At 43.7% G+C, this 19,576-nt stretch overlaps 1 protein-coding gene across 1 annotated transcript in view; it reads left to right on the top strand.

Annotated features, from left to right (window-relative positions):
* CABLES2 (Cdk5 and Abl enzyme substrate 2) overlaps positions 1-19,576 on the top strand; it is a 74,909-nt gene that overhangs the window by 44,279 nt on the left and 11,054 nt on the right. Inside the window, 5 exon segments of the mRNA XM_054981796.1 lie at positions 196-288; positions 2,382-2,459; positions 8,358-8,466; positions 10,699-10,861; positions 16,771-16,874. Coding sequence (XP_054837771.1) covers positions 196-288; positions 2,382-2,459; positions 8,358-8,466; positions 10,699-10,861; positions 16,771-16,874 — 547 coding nt within the window.

Here is a 19,576-nt window from a genome sequence, read left to right as displayed (position 1 = left end):
GTTCAAAAGCAGCATTAACCTTCTCTTGTTGCATGCATTGCAAGTCCTTTTTTCTCCCTGCACCCTCCTCCGAGCTGAAAACCCGAGGCCCTGCATGCGAGCGCATTCCAGTTATCCAATCCGCATTCTTTTGTCACATATCCTTCTATGTCCGGATTGCTTCATTTCATCTTTTTTTCCCCCTCTCCATTGCAGAACCAAGCACATATCTGGCTCGCCAAGACACAAAGGCTTGAAGAAGGTACACTTCATCAAGAATATGAGGCAGTATGATACAAAGAACAGCAGGTAACTTCTTTAATAAAATGGTTCTCAGGTGATTATTTTATGAAAACATTTTTACCTCACATTTCCTTGGTGTTCAAGGCCGCTTATGATAATAGATCTAAAACATTTACAGTTAAAATCAAAATAAAATCAAACCATAAATCCCTCCCACTTTCCTTAAAAATTATTCAACCCCTCTTAAAAGCCCTGGCAAACAGATAGGCAGGCCTTGTAGTGCGTCCTAAAGATCTGCTAGGGTGGGAGCTCCCCATACCTCTTCAGAGAGCCCATTCCACAGTGCAGCAGCCACAGTGAAAAAGGCCCAAGCTCTGTTTGATGCCAGACAGGCCACCCTAAGTGTGGGGTGATGGCAAATATTCCTATGCTGTGAATGTGCCGAATGTTCGGAGGAAAGATTTTTCGTGCCGAATGTTCAGAAGCAAGACCTTATTTGTACTGAAAGTGATTTTGAGAGACTAGAACTCTTGCCCACTGAGTTTTCTTGCTCCTTACTTTATTTTAGCCTCCTAGGGATCACATAGGTAACGCGGTCAAGTCTGAGAACCAATCAGAGTTCAACAGCATGATTTGAGTCCAACGGCACCTTAAAGACCAACAAGATTTTCAGGCTGTAAGCTTTCAAGAGTCAAAGCTCCCTTCTTCAGATACTCTCTCGAAAGCTTACACCTTGTTGGTCTCTAAGTTGCCACTGGACTCAAATCCTGCTGTTCTATTGCAGACCAACATGGCTACCCACCTAAAACAATCAGATTTGACTCCTTGGAGATGTCAGCGAGAGCAAATATTGCTATTAAGTGCTTCTAATCTGAGTGGGGTAGGAGAGAAAACCTATCCAAGGTAATAGAACTGCATTCCCTTCCTCTCTCCCACAAAATGTAGGGACATTTCTGTATCCCTGTACTAGCTGCTCAAGGAAATGATGGCGGGAACTTATTGGGGAAGGTGAGAGAACTTATTGGGGAAGCATGGTCAAACATGGCAGTCTCGGCAGGAGAGAAACTACAATTTTCTGGGTGGAAAGTGGTGGGAGTGGAGTGGCAACTACACAGTTGCTTACCAAGTGTGGTCTTCAACACTGCTATTCTGGTGACAAAACTCATCAAAGAACCATTACCAAATTAAATTTGAATTGTTCAGTTTCAGTTTACTCAGCTTAACAGCCCATAGGCCATACACTCTAACAAAGTTTAAGAATTAAAAATAACATTTAAAGAAAAGGTTGCCACATCTACAATGCAGCTTTTACAAAGGCTGCTCTTCATTTTGAGGAGTCGGGAATGTTTGAATGCCTCAGTAGCCATTTTTTAAAGAATCTCTCTCTAGCTAGTTTGTGCTTTTGAACGGTGAAAGAAGGTATGAGACAGCGAGTCAACTTCAGCCAAAGGGAGTCACAGAAGCGTTGATCCAATGGTATCCTGAGGAAGCGGTCCTTCATCTGGGCTGTCAGCAATGTGTTGCAACGTGCAACTATGTAAATTTGAACTGAAGCCTCACTGCTGGGATGCCTGCAGTGGTCATATGAAGTGGATGGAAATGAGTTACATCATTCGTCTGTCTAGGCTAGTATAGTCTAATCTGACCGGCAGCAGTTCTCAAGCAGAGCTCTTGCATTACTGGCTTTACTGCCCAGGAGCTTTAACCGGAGATTCCAAGATGCTGAATTCTTGGCAGTCTGTCTGCAAACCATGGGCTTTAGTGCTGATCTTTCTGTGTTAGACTAATGGGGCAGATGTGGTAACAGGATGAATGTGCTCCCATTTGCAACCAAAACAAAGACAGCGATCCGGAGGAGTTAGCCGTGTTAGTCTGTAGTAGCAAAATAGTAAAGAGTCCAGTAGCACCTTTAAGACTAACCAACTTTACTGTAGCATAAGCTTTCAAGAACCACAGCTCTCTTCGTCAGATGCATTGGACGAAGAAAACAAAGACAGTATTTCATTACTGGATTGCCCGAAGTTTTTTTTTAAAAAAGTTCCAACAGGTGGCCTAATGCTGTTCAATAAAAAATTTGAGTTAAGTGGGCAGTTAGGGAGGCTGCAGATAAATACAAAACATTACCGATGTTTCATGTTAATCTCTCTGTCTCCTTGTAGGATAGTATTAATTTGTGCTAAGCGAACTCTGTGCGTGGCTTTTTCCATCCTGCCTTATGGGGAGAGTTTGCGTATCAGGTGAGTGGTGTTTGTTTTTGAGTTTTGTTAAAACTGTTAACTTTTGAATATGTATTTGCATTTACACTCTTGCAAATGCAACATGTCACTTCTAAATGCAGTGCCCTGTAGGATATACTTACTAATTGAGCTGGGTGCATACATCTGCATGTGGGTCAGTCATGTAAGCGCACAGTATTTAATAGCTTGTGTATAACCACAAGATATTGCGTAAAACCGCAAGCTAACGACAAGCGAGTACAATATAGGAGGCCGTGACAAACTTCTTTGGCTTTAAAAGCCAGTCCAAAAATTTAGGAGCTAAACTTATTTTTTCAGTCTCTGGGGTTTTATATTTTAATGACAACACATTCTAGTTATTGCTACCCAAAAACCTACTCCTAAACTCTTCCCAGTAGCTTGTCATGTTTCAAAAGCTATAACACAATTGTTGTAATACATAAATAAATACGAAGTACCCCTAGTTGTCATCACGACAAAAAGCTGTCCTCTATTCCTCACCTAAATAAGCTTTGTGCTTCTACTGAGAATCACCAAGGGGCACTTACAATAAATGATGGATAAAAATACCAGGTGCCACAATGAAATTTCTAGGCACCGGGGAATTGTCAAGTTCTGTAATGTAGGTACCTATTTCCTCCCGCGACCCCTTCCAACAGTTTACAGGAGCAGAGAGGGACTTTCTAATGAAAATGGCACGGGGAGGGAAGAAAACTGCTTTTCCCAGCACCACACCTTTTGGTGTATATTGAACTCCCGGACAGCTCCTTTTTAGCATAAAATTAAGGGGGGGGGAAACAAAAGGGGTTAAGTAACAACCTAAAAGTATATATAGATATATATATATTAAATATTTTAAAGTATTTATTATAGATGTGCACCAATGTGAATAAAAACAAGTTTAAAACATAAGGCCTGAATGGCAGGCTACATATATATACTAAAACTTGCTAAAACGTCTCAAGATACAGATGATGGTACAGTGCAATGACCGACACAAATAGACCAAGGTACAGTACAAAACTGACCAGACGCGTTTCGGCCCTTAGGCCTTCCTCAGTGGTCAGTTGTCAACAATTTATGATCAAACACACCCACACATATGGAAACCAATCATGCAATGCTCCCGGTGTTTTATCTAGAGCTCTAATATTGTGTGATAAACTGCAAATATTGCAATAGACCCAGGACTGCGTTCACACAATGCTCTTCATTTATTGTTGCACTCTGAGGCTTGGTTTCCAATGTATAGGAGTGTGTTACATCAATCTGCAGTAAAGATCCTAAAATAGGTGCTGTTTACAGGGGAAGGTAGTTACCAGTTGTGGGTGGGAAGGGAACGTTCTTCAGAGGCAGTTTGGTGTCACTGCCTTGCTCCGGAGCCCTTGACAAAACAAGCGCAGCGTCTGGAGGTTGGGCCACAAGAATTGTTTAAATGTCGAGAGCCTTAAACCGTGCTGCTTGCTCTTGGCAACTGCATCCCCCCTTCTTGTTCCCCCTCAGAAATAATAATAGGTTGCAACTCGAAGCTTTCTTCTTTGTCCTCTTGTTCAAAACAGCAACCGACATTTGTTTGTCTGAAAATCTGCAGTGTTTGACATTTCGGCTGTTTTACCAAAGGGGGTGTGTCTCTGTATGTTTCTTTGCTTACAATATGAACTTGATTTCTCGCCACGGGGGTCTTGTTTGACAGCATTTGGGAGGTGAGAGGATTCCCGGCCAAACAGAAAGAAATGGGAACAAGCTCCTAAAACGTTAACATCCCCCTGTCTAAGCTTGCTGCGCTGTTGATTGCTATTTGACTTCCTCTTGCTCTGTTACAAAACTCTTCAGTGTAATGACATGTTCCTTTATTGGAATGGTACTGTTGATGCTTGCGTGGGAGGTTCTTAATTTCTCATGCCCTAGATAACAAGACCTGCTCAGAGAAGCAGTCTTCCCTGGGTGTATCGCTTGCTATTTTGGCAACGGCAGGTGTGAATTGGATTGGTTTCCAGATCAGCAACCAAATGTGGAAATCACATCCACCCGCATGCCTGTTTTCAGCTCAAAGTACATTGGGAAGCATCTCTGCATTCTAGAGCAGCTAGCTCGGTGCATGATTAGAGCTGGATTGGGGCACTTGAGGTTCAGTGTAAGGGAATGTGGGGGGAAGTGGTGGTGGTGGAGAGTGCCCTCAAGTCATAGCTCCCTTGTGGCGACCCCTAGCGGCATGAGACTCTTCATGGCGAGAGACTAACAGAGGTGGTTTCCCATTGCCTGCCTTTGCTGCCCTGGTCTTCATTGGAGGTCTCCCATCCAATTACTAACCAAGGCCGACCCTGCTTAGCTTCTGAGATCTGATGAGATCAGGCTCGCCTGGGCTGTCCAGGTCAGGACATATGGGGGAAGAGTTTAGCAATAATAGTAAAAAGTGTAAGGGAATGTGGGGCAAGAGTTCAGCAATAATAATAATAATAATAATAATAATAATAATAACAACAACAACAACAACAACAACAACAACTCTGCTGCATACCTGCCTCTTCCCATGTGCTGTCCTGCATTGAGAAGATGATTCTGCACCAGAAATGTTGGTGGTTTGGCCTGTTCTTAGCAAGGTTTTTCTAAGAGGAACCTTGTAGCACACGTATGTGCAGTTGTGTTTGGCATACGCTATACAGTTCTGATTACTGTGTCTAGAAAGGGATATTGTAGCACAAGAAAAGATGGAGAAAATGGATTCAGAGACCCATAGAGAGGTTGGAGCACTTTCTCTGCAAGGAAAGGCTAAGGATGGTTGTTGTGGATTTTCCGGGCTGTATAGCCATGGTCTTGGCATTGTAGTTCCTGACGTTTCACCAGCAGCTGTGACTGGCATCTTCAGGGGTGTAGCACCAAAAGACAGAGATCTCTCAGTGTCACAGTGTGGAGAAGATGTTGGCGGGTAATTTATATCTACTCAGGAAAGTGGGTTTGGGCTGAGTCATCCTGTAGGAGTTTTCCCGAGTTGAGTCATCCTACAGGATAACTCAGCCCAAACCCACTTTCCTGCGTAGATATAAATTACCTGCCAACATCTTCTCCACACTGTGACACTGAGAGATCCCTGTCTTTTGGTGCTACACCTCTGAAGATGCCAGCCACAGCTGCTGGTGAAACATCAGGAACTACAATGCCAAGACCACGGCTATACAGCCTGGAAAATCCACAACAACCATCGTTCTCCGGCCGTGAAAGCCTTCGACAACATAAAGGCTAAGGAGTTGGGGATTTCCTAGTTTAGGGAGAAAGGCAACACCGCAGGAGTGAAGATAGAGGTTTACAAAATCGTGCATGGGGTAGAGAAAGTGGATAAGTGAAAAGGATGAGAAAGTGAAAGAATGCTAGAATTCAGGGTCACCCAGTGAAGCTGTGTGCAATGAGTAATTCACTGGTGGAATTCACTATGCGCGTAGAGTGGCCGCTTGCATAGATAGCTTTAAGAGGGGATCAGATGGATTCGTGAAGGAGAGGTCCATCAATGGCTACTAGCCACAGGACTAGAGAGGAACCTCCCTATTCAGTGGCAGTAAACTGAATACCATTACAGGGGAGGGCAACCACTGGGGAAAGCTTTGGCTTTCATGCCTGGCTTGTAGGCCTGCTGATGTAACTACCTGGCCACTTTGTGTGAAACTGAATGCTGACTCTCTCTCATCTGAACCCACACATTTGGCCTTATGCTATGTTCAGCATTCCTAATGGGAATTTAAGTGCATTTGCTTCCGTCCAGCAAAAGGAAGTTGTGCATGAAAGAAGGCTTCTACATGAAACATCCCCTCCAGACAGAGATGCATGTGTCTGACGCCAGTGTCTCTCTCTCTAAGTGATTACTCGTCCAAGTTCCATTGGACTTAGTACATCTGCGACCACTGTTTTTGCATCTGTCGTACAGCTAGAGCAGGATTGGGGCCAGAATAAGTTGGAACTCCTCTGAGCATCAGTAGTGATGGTGAAAATTACACTTTAGTTACAGTTGTGCTTTGTAAGAAATTAGCACCACATGCGTAGGGTTGGCTACAGCCTTTTTTCCCTCCTGGATGTGGAACAACTTTAGGGAGTCATTATTTCAGGAGTCTTAAATGAGTTTCTTCCCTTACTTGAGCAAGATCTGGGTCCAATAGCACCTTCAAATCCTGGATCTTGCTTGACTGCAAACCAGCATGGCTACCAAATGAAACTGTCTTGCCTTACCTGCAGTCTGAAGTAGTATAGCCAGGGCTCATTTCGAGGGGGAACGCGCAGGAACGCAGTTCCCCAAAGAAGTCACATGACAGGTACCTGACTCTCAGCCATTTTGGGCCCGTTTTGGCCTGGATTGGGGCTGAAACAGCCTGGATCTGGCCTCTGACGGGTGGTGGATCACTCTCCTCCTCAGCAGCGGCCCGATCCTGACCATTTTGGGCCCCTTTTCGGCCATTTTCAGCCCCTTTTTGCCATTTTGGGCCCAGTTTCGGCCCTGAATGGCCAGAATTGGATCCAAAACAGCCAGGATAGGTGATGTCAAGGGTGTGGCATATGCTAATGAGTTATGCTAATTAGTTCCTCCAGCTCTTTTTCTACGAAATGACCCCTGAGTATAGCACATTATACCACCCTGTTCCACTGCATGTTTGAACGAGATGTTAAAAGGAGGGGGCAGCAAAGGAAAGATTCATTTACAAACCACTTCTGACATCTGCTACTTAAACCAATGACGGTATTCCTGATCTTGTCAATGCCTAACTTGCAGAGGAAAACATGTTTGTGTTGTCAGTCAAGCCCCCCTGCCTAGCACAGTAAAGAAGGAAGCGGATATTTTCATGATGGAAATCCTCATACAGATGTGTGCTCTATAAATAGGCTATGGGAAACTTCTTTTGAGCGCCATAGGAAAGTTGTAAGGTCACTTGAAAGAGCATAGCTTTGCTTAAAAAATATATTAATTTCTTTAAGGGAGGGGGGAGCTTGAAGCAGAGAGAGAGAGAGGTGTTGGTCGAAGCCAATCTTTCCAGTGTCCTCTGCTAGAAATCCCAGCTGACTTGCATAAATACGTGCTCCTGTCAGCAGCTAGCCAATATTTTGGAGGAGGAGGGAGAAGGTGCATGTTTAATGGGTCTAGTTACGACTTGAACACATTCACAGCTTTTCCTTAAGAAAGAAGCAGTACAATTTCTTGTTTGGTGTCTCTTTGATTTGAGAGCTGAAAGCTTCCATTCAGGGTCGTGAACCCCGAATTTCAAGGTTGCTGATATACTGTTGAGAAAGAAACGGATTTGTGTATAGTTGTCCAATTCATACTGGACCTGAAAACCCCACGTGGACTAGTAAATAACAGAAAATCTTTCCCTTTTTTGTCTTTTTAAAAGAACAAGGATGGCGTTTCTAGATCCTATTTCTAGGTATAGGGGATTCTTTGCAAATGGGTTCCCATAGCTGGATAAAATACCTGTATATCCTGTTAAAAATCTAAAGTCTCTGCGTGCTCCCCAAGAAACCGAAAGGCACTAGGCTGCGATTTACAAGCCGTTAATGTAATGTGCTCGATAGACGCATCCAGTCATGGGAACTGCTGATGGAAGTTGTGTTTTGTGTGTGTGCACTCACGTATACAAATAATGTGTGTACCATCTGGGAGATAAATTATTTTTAAAATAGGAAGAACTGGGGATGTCTGTTGCGCTGGTTCTGGAGGGGTTTCTTTTCTTTCTTTTTTTTCCGCGCACAAATCTATAGAGCAAGGAAGTGGTGGGAATTGCCCTTCTTAGCACTGTGGCTTTTTTAAAAAGTTTTGTCTGTGTTTTGTTTTTCTTCTTTTTTTTTAACTGCTGCGATGGTTTAGCCTAGGATAAAAAGCGGCTGCTTTAATTCCTGTCTCACCAACTTTGCTCTTCACAGTGAACTGAAAATAGAAGGACAGAAGCAGAGACACCCGTCTGGTGGCGTCTCAGTGTCTTCCGAAATGGTACTAGGAATGGAAGGCGTCGAGGTGGGAGCAGATGGCAAGGTAAGGAGCTCTGTGTGTCTGGGCGTGCACGCATTGCAGAGTCTTGTTGTTGAATTGCACTTCTCTGCTTATGGTTGGAAATAGCAGGGCATTATGAGTGTTGATGCAAACGGTGAGGAAATGAGGTTATTTAAACGCACACCTGCCATTCACAGTTGACGGCGGAAGTATGCACGTGTCGACACCCAAGTCGGCCCACTAGTCCACCTTGCTGAAGATTGCCAGTTCAGCCTGGCACCTGCTGTCTGAGATTTTTTGCCGAAAAGAAGCTTTCTCTACAGCTGCCCCGGGCATTCTTATAAATGAGGGTGGGGAAATGCTGGGCACTGAACCGGGGGGGGCTCACGTATGCCAAGAATGTGGTCTGCCGCTGAAGGCTCAACTACCTGTTAAGGATTCTTCTTCCGTGTTTGTTTGAGATTATTTGTTCTCCTTTTGCAAAGTTGCTTTATTAAGGAGGGGGATGGCGTTAAGAGAGAGGAAAATGTTTAAAAGCTTCCTTCCTTGTCGTTTTCCGGATTAAAAAAGAACCCCTCTTCAGCAGCCTTTAACAAAAGTGGGTACCTTTACACTTCCCTCAGTGGTGACTTTTTCCAGCTAGGAAACTGCACGGAAGGGAAAGGACCCTCTTTTTAAATTCCTTTTTGTTGTTCTCTTTTTTTGCACTTGAGCTACCTGGAAGCCAGCGGTTCTTCTCAGCTGTTTCCAGAATAATAAATTCATTATAGCTGTTGCATCCTTGCTTGAGGGAAAAAGGGTCCGAACAAAGGGAGGAAGAGGACCATAAACTTTTAACACCTTCACAGGAAGCCTACAATAAACTTCTATATTGGAGGGGGGACTACAATTCCCATGAGGACCAATTGTTAAAGGGACAGCACATAGTTCTGACTACACAGATACGAGGCTTTCTAAGCTGTGGTTACAGTACAGTCTCCCTCACACAGAAATGCCCATTCTCCTTAATAAAGGAATCATCCTGGGGGGGAAAACATTCTTCTTTCAAACATGGAAGAAATCTTAACATGATTTATTCTCTCCAAGCCTATTCCTCTTTGAAGATCTGGAAGGTCTTTTGATCTTCTAGTAAGACTGATGCTAGCTTTCTCTCCCAACTTTCCCAGGTGCTGAGAAGTTCCAGGGAAGCCTTTTATAGCGTTGGTTCCTTCATAAGGAGCGACTATGGGGGGCTTATGATAGTGGTCTCTGCTTACCAATGAGCATGGGGCAGAATGCAGGCACCGTAATGCAGTGCTGGTCTCGAAAGTGGACTAGCTGCCCCCACAACAATCCCGCCCCCCCAGGTAAACTGCATGCGATTGGAGATCCGGGAAGTTTCTTCTTCCCCACCAGCTGCAAAACTCTGACTTCAGTCTCTTTTATTGGTTACGGTCGAGCTGCCCAACTCTTTCTCTCCTGCTCCTTCTTGAGAAGCTCCAGTGTGTTGAGTACCTAGTAGTCTGCAGTCATCAGTGCCCTTTTCAAGCAAGCATCTGCACGTTAAGGAAGCATCTTTAGCTATTAGCTGAGTGAATATTTAGAGGGGAAATCATTTCTTGACTGTGAAAACCAGTACTTCCTACCACATTTGTCCAGCGTCACATTTTCTTGCTTTTACTGGCTTTGAGATCACGAAATGAAATGGAATCCTTGACACTAACTTGATCCGAAATATAACTTAATATTCTGGAATGCATTACAAGGAAGAACAGGAGCGGCTTAAAGGAATGCCATCCTGTTCTTCTTATTTGCCTTTCTCTTCCACCATACCTTTGAAAAAAACTGAATTACAATCATAAGGTCCGTTTATGGCAAGCTTTTCCCGATCTGATTTTCAAGGAAGTGGCTTGTAAATACAACTTTTTATGTTTCCAAATTGTTCTTGAAACCTTGGCAAGTTATGAGCTGCATTTGAGAACTAGCAGGAAAACTAAGCTGTGGAATCCAACCATACAGTTCCTCGTATGGAACGATGTTTCTGAGATCCCCACCCCCACTAGAGACCCTCACTCTGCTCCCAATACTGTCTTTGAGGGACTGCAGACCGCCAGAAATAAAATTTCAGAGGATACAGTGGGTTGCTGTAGGATGATTAAGCAGGAACGTCAATGTCATGAAGTCTGTGGATGAACATAGGCCATTGCTAACCATTTCAATTGCTTACCTGGAGCACTGAAAACCCTTTGTCAAAGGGTGCCTCTTTGCCCATGTTATTGGAACTCTCTCTTTCAGGTTGTGTCCTATGCAAAGTTCTTGTATCCAACCAATGCTCTTGTTGGCCGCAAAACCGACATCCATAGTGCCATTCCGTTGTGTCGAGCTGGCATTCCGCGGAGTGCTGGCGGGTCAAGGTACAAGACGACTGCCAAAACGATATCCTCGGCAACAGATATGGGTAAGTGAACCTGCCTCCTGCACTCACCTTGACATTGTTACTTTACTGCTGTTCTTAGATATTTTGGGGCATGAGATTTCAGGGAGGGAACAAACCACATAGAGAAATGTGAAGGTTTGTACATAAAATCAAGGATACCAATTACTAATGCAGATTCCATTTTTAGTGTATTGTGAATGGCTTTCATACTTTGAGTGGTGGTTCAAGGTGCCTTTTCTAGTTAGTGCTAATTCTGCTACTAATAAATCACATTGAGATACATAATGCTTTATAGAGTTAGAAAAAGGCAAATCTCTGCTCCAAGGAGCTAGAATTTTCTAGTCTCACCCTATATGATGCCGCCACCTGACAGCTAAGAGTCAGTTCTAATTTTTAGCATTGCTTCCTGCCGATCTTCTTATTGTAGTTTCCAAATAATTTGGGGTTGGTAAATAAGCTGGACAATGGTAGCTTCCTTCCTACTTGGAAGGGAGAGGGGAGTGACTTCTGAGCTCTCAGTATCACAATTCCTCCCGTTGTTGCTAACATATGTCAATAAATCACATGTGCAAATATCTTATTTGCATTGTTTATTCTTTTTAGTTTTGGAATTTGGGAAGTTTTAGCAAAACCCAAAGGAATGGAGGAAAAGAAAAGTAGGAAAGTGTGGGGAGAAGTTGGCTGTAGGGGTCATGGAACAGCAGCCCTAGAAAATGGTACAGCAAGATGGTGAGTGCCCTGACCTGGATAGCCCAGGCGAGCCCAATCTCATCAATTCTTGGAAGCTAAGCAGGGTCGGCCTCGGTTAGCAATTGGATGGGAGACCTCCAACAAAGACCAGGGTTGAAGTGGTAGACAATGGCAAACCACCTCTGTTAGTCTCTTTCCATGAAAACCCTACCAGAGAACAAGGAGATCTCTTCCGTTATGTGGTGACAGCAGCAAGAGTATTATTTGCAGGAAAATGGAAAGCCGATGCTTGTCCTGGTCTCCCAGAGTGGAGAGAGAAGGTTTGTGAATATGCTTCAATGGCCAAACTAACCACCTACTTACAAAATAGGCCGATAACCGACTTTGTGGAAAAATGGAAGGATTTCTTTGATTATTTAGGTTAAGCTAATTGTTTTTTTTTTAATTTTTATTGGATGGGTTAACAAACATAAACATGATAATCATTATCATTTTCCAGCCCATTGCATTTTCCCCATCCTTTCCCCCCTCCCTTATCTGATGACTCCCAACAGTTTTCCATACCCAACTTATTAGGTTAAGCTAATTGATATAGTAGTTTAGAGGGAGGGAGGGAAGAAGAGAGAAGGAGAAATGTTATGTATCTAAGTTCAGGGAAGCCAAGTATGTAATAATTAGTCTATTCGCTTAAAGAAACTTAAATGTACTGCTTTTATTCCCAAGACTTTTATATCTGCACTCTTTATATACTTATTGGTTGTATAAGATTGCATAATTTTCATTTACTGTCTAATTTAGAATTTGCATAACTTTTATACTATGCGCTTACTTTACTCTGGTTTTTTTCATACTTTACTCTGTTTTCTTTAAATAAAATTTTTAATTAAAAAAAAGAAAAGAAAACCCTACCAGAGGTTGCCGTAAGTCAACCATAACATGACTGCACTCTCCACCCGAGGATGGTCAGCAGCCTAAGATTTTAGAGGTCAAGTATGACTCTTAAAGATTCTACTTTTTAAAGGTATATTGCAGCAGGAGGTGAAATGCTAGAATAGGCAATGGCAAACCACCTCTGTTAGTCTCTTGCCATGAAAACCCCACCACGGGTCGCCATAAGTCAGCTATGACTTGAGGGCACTCTCCACCACAAAGGGTGACGTAAGTATTGCAGGTGAAGATTTTGATAGGACTAAAAGGCCTTTTAAAGATGTGTTACAGACAGCAAACAGTTGATAGATGGGAACAGTTGCCAATAATCCAATGACAGTGCATTAAAATGATCCATGCAGGGAGCTCCTGTAGATATTTGTTGCTTATTGTGAAACTTCATAGGAGCCTAGGGTTGCCAGGTCCCTGGGGGGCCAAACCGGGGGATGGGGCTATGGGGGAAGTTGTGGGGGGGGCTTAATGCATGTGCATGCAAAGCTCCCGCATTGTGCCAACAACAACAACATTCCTAGCACAATGCAGAAGTAATGGGTTGCGCTGGGGGCCAACAGAGTGAAAATCAGCCCCAAACACTAAATTTGGGGCCGGTTTTCATGAAATTATCCCCCAACACAACCCATTATTTCTGCGTCATGCCAGGAATGACACGAGCATGTACAGGGGCACTCCTGAGCACGTGGGAGTGTGCTTCGCCCCCAGCATCATGTTCCTGCACCTTTCCTCCCCCTGTCAGCCAAGTGAGAGGTGGCAGAGGCCAGGGGTGGAGGATTCCCCACCCCCACTGGGGAATGTGCCACCTCCTAATGGTGGTGGTGGTGGAGAGTGCCCTAAAGCCATAGCTGACTTATGGCAACCCTTGGTGGGGGTTTCATGGTAAGAGACTAAGAGAGGTGGTCTGCTATTGCCTGCCTCTGCAACCTTGGGTCTTCCTTGGAGGTCTCCCATCCAGTTAGTAAACAAGGCTGACCCTGCTTAGCTTCTGAGATCTGATGAGATCAGGCTCACCTGGGCTATCCAGGTCAGGGCCACCTCCTAATAAAGGAGATGTAATAACCAGTCTCTGGGTGGTGGAAGCTTTATGGATTATTTATCAGTTTACTAATCAAGAGCTGGCATGGTTCACTGGTTAAGATTGTTGAAGTAGGATTTTGTGGGCCACAGTTCAAATCCCTCTATACTATGGAAACTTGCGGGGTGACCCTGGATCAGTCATACACTCTCAGCCTGGCCTAACTCACAGGGTGGTTGTGAGGATAAAATCAAAAATGGAGGAGAGGAAAACAATGTAAGATGCTTTGGAGTCCCCACTGGAGAGAAAGGCAGGGTCTAAATACAATAATTGTCAGTTATTGATAATATTGTGTATTTTTAGTTAAGCAAATGGACTTTCTTCTACTGTCTCTGTGTTGATCTCTTGCTCTAAATTTTGATGTAGCTTGACTGTTTTAATTATAAATGGTTCCAGAGCCCATGGTATGGGACTGCGCACTGTCTACCTTCTGAGATTTTTTTTTAACCATATGCTCCGTCCAAGCTTTTCTATCCAACAATAAGGGCTAGGAAGTTTGTTTTTTACAGCCAGATGAGAATCTCAGAAGGCAGAACTCTGCATCAAATGCCAGCTTTCAAAGGTCTGTTGCAAAAGTACAGGCGTGCAAACGACATCCAAATTCTCTCAGCCGCTACCGGTTTAATCGCATTTCTGTGTGGTTGCAGAGGAGGCAAATCTGCCCTTTACGGTGCTGAGTTCCAGCAGCTGAGTTTGAAAACGTTGAGACACGTCTAAATATAGAAAAGAACTTTCTTTGGTCTTCATAACCATGACTAAGCACAGGACTTGCACATGAGGCATTATCTGAAAAACAGGGGCAACGCCTTAAAATGCAAAAACCAAATACACTTCTTATGAGAATCTGGGCAAAGCACCAACCACTTTAAAGTCAAGGCACTGAGTAATTTACTGACGATGTTTCATGATTATTTTTACCTTTGTTACCAACCAGTGTTAGTTTTCTCCACTTTCCCAAGCCCATATCTCTGAAAGCCCCAGTTTGAATTTCCAGTCAGAATGCAGGCTTCCCTTATGATCTTGCAGTGTTAAGATAGCTACATAAAAATGCCAATGTACTTGGCAGACCTGCTGGCTTAGAGCTTGCATTGGTAAAACCCACAACATTTTTTTTATATTAAACCTCTACAGAATTAATAATAGCCCTGACCTGGATAGGCCAGGAGAGCCTGGTCTCACCAGATCTCAGAAGCTAAGCAGGGTCAGCCTTGGTTAGAAATTGAATAGGAGACCTCCAACGAAGACCAGGGTTGCAGAGCCAAGAAATGGCAAACCACCTCTGTTAGTCTCTTGCCATGAAAACCCCACCAGGTGTCGCCATAAGTTGAGGGCAGGATTTCATTTTCATTTCAGAATACAGCCATGCAGAGAGCAAACTGCGTTATGTTCCATAGCATCTGAGCATGTAAAAAACAAAGGCTTGTTAGTCCTCATAGCTGCAGATGAAACCAGATTGACTTTCAGAGTTGTTTTGTAACTGTCTCACTTGATCATCTTTGGTAAACAGCATTACAGTCCCCTTTGCATGTGTCTGCAACACTGTTGGAACCAGTTCCTTGTGTCACAGTCCCTTGCCGGGGGAGGGGGGCGCAAGTGAAAGCACAGAGCCAGGGGAGGGGTCCAGTTGTGTGGGTACCTCACCAACCTTCGCCCAATTTAATGGAGATTGTAAGCGAAATTTTCAAATGTGGGGGTGACTGCAGTGGGATTGGAAGGATGTGAGAAAATGTGGTGACGTGTATTTAAGCTTTGGCTTTGCTACAGGCTTATTTATAATGGGGTTAATTATGGAGGAGTGTTTTGTGGATACCGTGGACAGCCGAAAAGACAAGTGAGTACTAGACCAAATCAAGCCTGGATCCTCCCTAGAAGCTAAAATGACAAAATTGAGGCTGTCGTACTTTGGTCACATCATGAGAAGACAAGATTCTCTGGAAAAGTCAATAATGCTAGGAAGAGTAGAAGGCAGTAGGAAAAGAGGAAGACCTAAAACGAGATGGTTTGACTCAATAAAAGAAGCCACATCCTCCAGTTTGCAGGATCTGAGCAAGTCTGTTAATGATAGGACATTTTGGAGGTCTTTCCTTCATAGGGTCGACTCGGCATAGGTCGGGGGTGACTTGACGGCACATAACACACACAATTATGTTGTGTGAAATGGAGTCATGTGTTTAGGAAGAAGAAATGTTCAAAATGTCCTACCCTGAAATCTTCCTCCATTGGATTCCTCCATCACCTTCCCAAAGCACAGCCTCCAACTCTCTCTCTCTCTTTTTTTTTTTTTTTGCAAATGCTGTGATGAGTCCAAACCCTCAGGGCTGTCCTGGTTGGGTCATCAACTGTGGTTTTGGGTTGCAGGCAGTAGTAAAGACCCCCAGTTTTCCATTTCATGAAAACAGTTTCAGATGAGTAGCCAGTAGAAGACCAAGATTCAGGTCCAGCAGCGCCTTCAAGACCAACAAGATTTCCAGGGCATAAGCTTTCAAGACTCAAAGCTCCCTTTGTCAGACCCAGGAAATCTTGTTCCTCTCCGAGGCGCTATTGGACTGGAATCTTGTTTCATGAAAGGAGTTGTTTCTATGGCTGACTTTCTGTCCAGTTTAATATAAGGCCATCAGTGTGCATTTTAAAATGTTGGTATTTTTATTTATAGTCCGCCTTTCTCACGGAGACTCAAGGCGGATTACACAGTGTGAGATTAACGCAGTCGATATCAAGAACATTTCCATAAACAATGCCATAGGGTAAATAGATACAAGTTCACAAAGACATAGCCTTAGCAGGAATCCAATACAACGTAATGGTGAAGTCAATAGTGGTGAAGTCTACGGTTCCTAACTCATTAGCGGAGCATCTGAGACCCCCTCCCTACAAAAGAGCAACAGACGCAAGTCAGACTGGAAGGTCTCTTCTCCAAGGAGCTAGCAATCTGAATTCCAAATGCAGAAGAGATGACACAGGGCAAGGGGTGGGGGGAAGGGTGGGCAAGACCTGTAGGAAGGATATGCACAAGTATAGTTTTTTTCAGTCCCTCTAGACCTGGCTGGTGTGTTCCAACCCAAATAAACTTTCCATTCTTGCATCTCCAAAACACCTCAAAAAGACCTCTTTCGTCATCTTTTCCCTCTTCCCATTTGCAAATGACTTCTAGACTTAAAAGAGGGGAATTGATATGCTTTTCCCCCCTAAACGATCATGGGTATCTCTTTTTTGCTACTTGCAGGAAACGAACTCGGCGAGTTAATGGAGTACAATCCCAACCTCCTTGATGACCCCCAGTGGCCATGTGGGAAGCACAAGCGGGTCCTCATCTTTGCCTCGTACATGGTAAGGCACCAAGAGAGTCCAGCTCTGTAGTGCCCAGTGCGCCGTGGCACAAATCTGGAGTCCTGCAAATGCTGGCATCATATTTCCTTCAGTGAGGAAAAGTTTACTTTGTGGGGGGTAAATCCACACGTCCGTCCCTGAAATAATACCTTTGGAGATAGCTCACGGTGTGTGTCCCCTTGTGATGCAACAGGGCCCTCTTCCATCAAGGTTAACTTAACAAGTAACAGCTCAGTCCCGCTAGCAACGGTGACACATACTTGGGCATGCGAGGACACATGCCCAAGTAGGACAGCTTCTGTATCTCATTCAAAGGCTAATGGCTACTAACCTGGATGCTCTGTTGCTACTCAACTAACTGCAGTACATTTGGAGTGGATTTCCAGCTCAGCTCCAGGTACCATCTCTATTAGCTAGACCAGGGAGCTTTCTTATTTTTTTACTGCTTCAGATCTGCTGAGACTTGAACTGGCTTTGAATTAATTGCTTAATCCCAGATGTTTCTCTAATGAGTTTGAAACGATAGATTTCACCATTATGCTGCCTTACATATTATCTGTTGCTTTAAATATGTACTCCTATATACTACCTGTGCTTTATGTTATTCAGGGTAAGTCCTAGAATTGATTATGTTCTGTTTCAGCAATTCCTCAACCCCATACTGGATCCTTGCTAATACTATATCTTTGTAAACTTATATTCTTTTACCCCATGACATTGTTTATGGAAATGTTCTTGACACTGTATGGAAATGCCTGCCCTTGTCCTTGCTACTGATTGTACTAATCTCACACGACGTAATCTGCCTTGAGTCTCAGTGAGAAAGGTGGAATATAAATGACATTAATAATAATAATAATAATAATAATAATAATAATAATAATAATAATAATAATAATAATAATAAAGGATTCGGTAAAGTGTCTATATTTTCCTACAGAAGTCTGTTACTTTGAGTCAGACTACCTTGGAACCCAGCACAGATCGAGTGATTCCGCACACGTTGGATAATGCACTTCCAGTCCTCTTTATAGATCATTTGGAACGGGTTTTTTCATGTGCGGAACAAAAGATCCACCTCAAAGGATTGATAAAGTGCATTGAAAGTGCATTATCCAACGTGTGCGGAATCAGCCATTGTCTGATAGCTTTGCCAGGGCCTACAAAAGAAGAAAGGTTTCCCCTCTCTTCCAGGCTTGGGGAGTCAGAGAAGCTACAACAAACTCCTTGCCCCTCTCAGAGCCTAGGCCCTGCTAGGAGGGCAAGGGAACTTCTCACACCCCGTTTCGGAAACATTTTAAAGGATGCAGTGAGCATTAATCCTGATCGTCCCCAAATAGTTCAGGAACGTCCGGCTTCATTTCCTGACAACTCATTGAGGGTTTGACTGATGCTCCGTGCATTTGACTCATGCTCCATGAATCTGACAAAGAGAACTGTGGCTCTCGAAAGCTTATGTTACAATAAAGTGGGCTAGTCTTAAAGGTGCTACTGGACTCTTTACTGTTTTGCAACTACAGACTAACACGGCTAACTCCTCTGGATCTATTCTTAGGATGTGTCACTGACCGACATAACTAATTACCAGAGGACGTGGCTATGGGCCCACATGGCTTTAAAAAAAAAGGAATTAAACAAATTCATTGAAGACGAGTTTGTCCTTGGTCATTAGTGATGATAGCTAAGAATGAAACCAATATACCACTACAAGCTAGTGTGCTCGCTGAGTTTTATAAGGTTATTGTGTTTTGCTTTGTGAGCTGCCGCGAACAGGTCTTTGGAAAGGTGGCATGATTTTCTTTCTAAAGAGGTAGGATTCATCTGTCAACCTGGAAGTCTCTGTTTCAGATCCCACCTTGGCCACAAATTCCCACGGTGGCCTTGGGCAAGCCACCATCTCTCAACCCCACATCTGAAATAGAGGGTTACTAAAATCATCCTACATTATTATGATTTATTACTTGGATTTATAAACCACCCATCCTCAATGGCCTTTACAAGGTGGTTGTACAGATAATGTGTGTCAGTTGCTCTAAAGCAAGTACATAAATGCCCTATAACATTTCCAGCTGCTAGGAAATAGCTGAGGAAATAAGCAAGGCATGTGGGAAGTGGCTGCCAAGTAACTGGGTATTGCTGTCCTATCTGGTTTGTGCATTCTCCAGGGGTGCTTGGCTGGATGCTCTTTAAAATCAGCTACTGAGTTGGATGGCATTTGGTTTGGACCTAGCAGGAAACTTGTCGCAAATTCAGATTTCTTTCCCAGGTTCAACTCTTGTGCTGTAGCCTCTGTAGGATACTGCTTCCAAGCTAACAGTTGTTACTTCGCCTTCTCACACTGTTGAGACGTGTAGCCTCCCTCCAATGCCACATCTGGTAGTCACAAAATATTCTTGGGAATCTGGTGGTATTTCTTAGGGTGTGTTGCCAAAAAGAGAGAAGTGTATAAACTGTCAGTTGTGTGCCGCACTCCCAAGTGCCAAGGATCACGGGCTTAAGAGATTACCAGAGAGCTTTGGAAACCTTCTGTCCTCGTAAAGATTAAGACTTTTCTCATGTGGGATTCCTCAGCAATGGCCTAGATGCAGGAGGGCTTGATGGTAATCCTGTACAAAGGCAGTCGGTGTTGAGTAACAAACTTAGCATAACATGACACCAGCCCAAGAATGTCATCTTGCTCTGAAGTCACCCCTTTTAACAGC

Source organism: Eublepharis macularius, chromosome 5 (assembly GCF_028583425.1).
Source record: "Eublepharis macularius isolate TG4126 chromosome 5, MPM_Emac_v1.0, whole genome shotgun sequence".
In the NCBI taxonomy this organism is placed as follows: Eukaryota; Metazoa; Chordata; class Lepidosauria; order Squamata; family Eublepharidae; genus Eublepharis; species Eublepharis macularius.
Note: the sequence above shows the minus strand (reverse complement) of the source record. Positions and strands in the feature narration are given on the sequence as shown.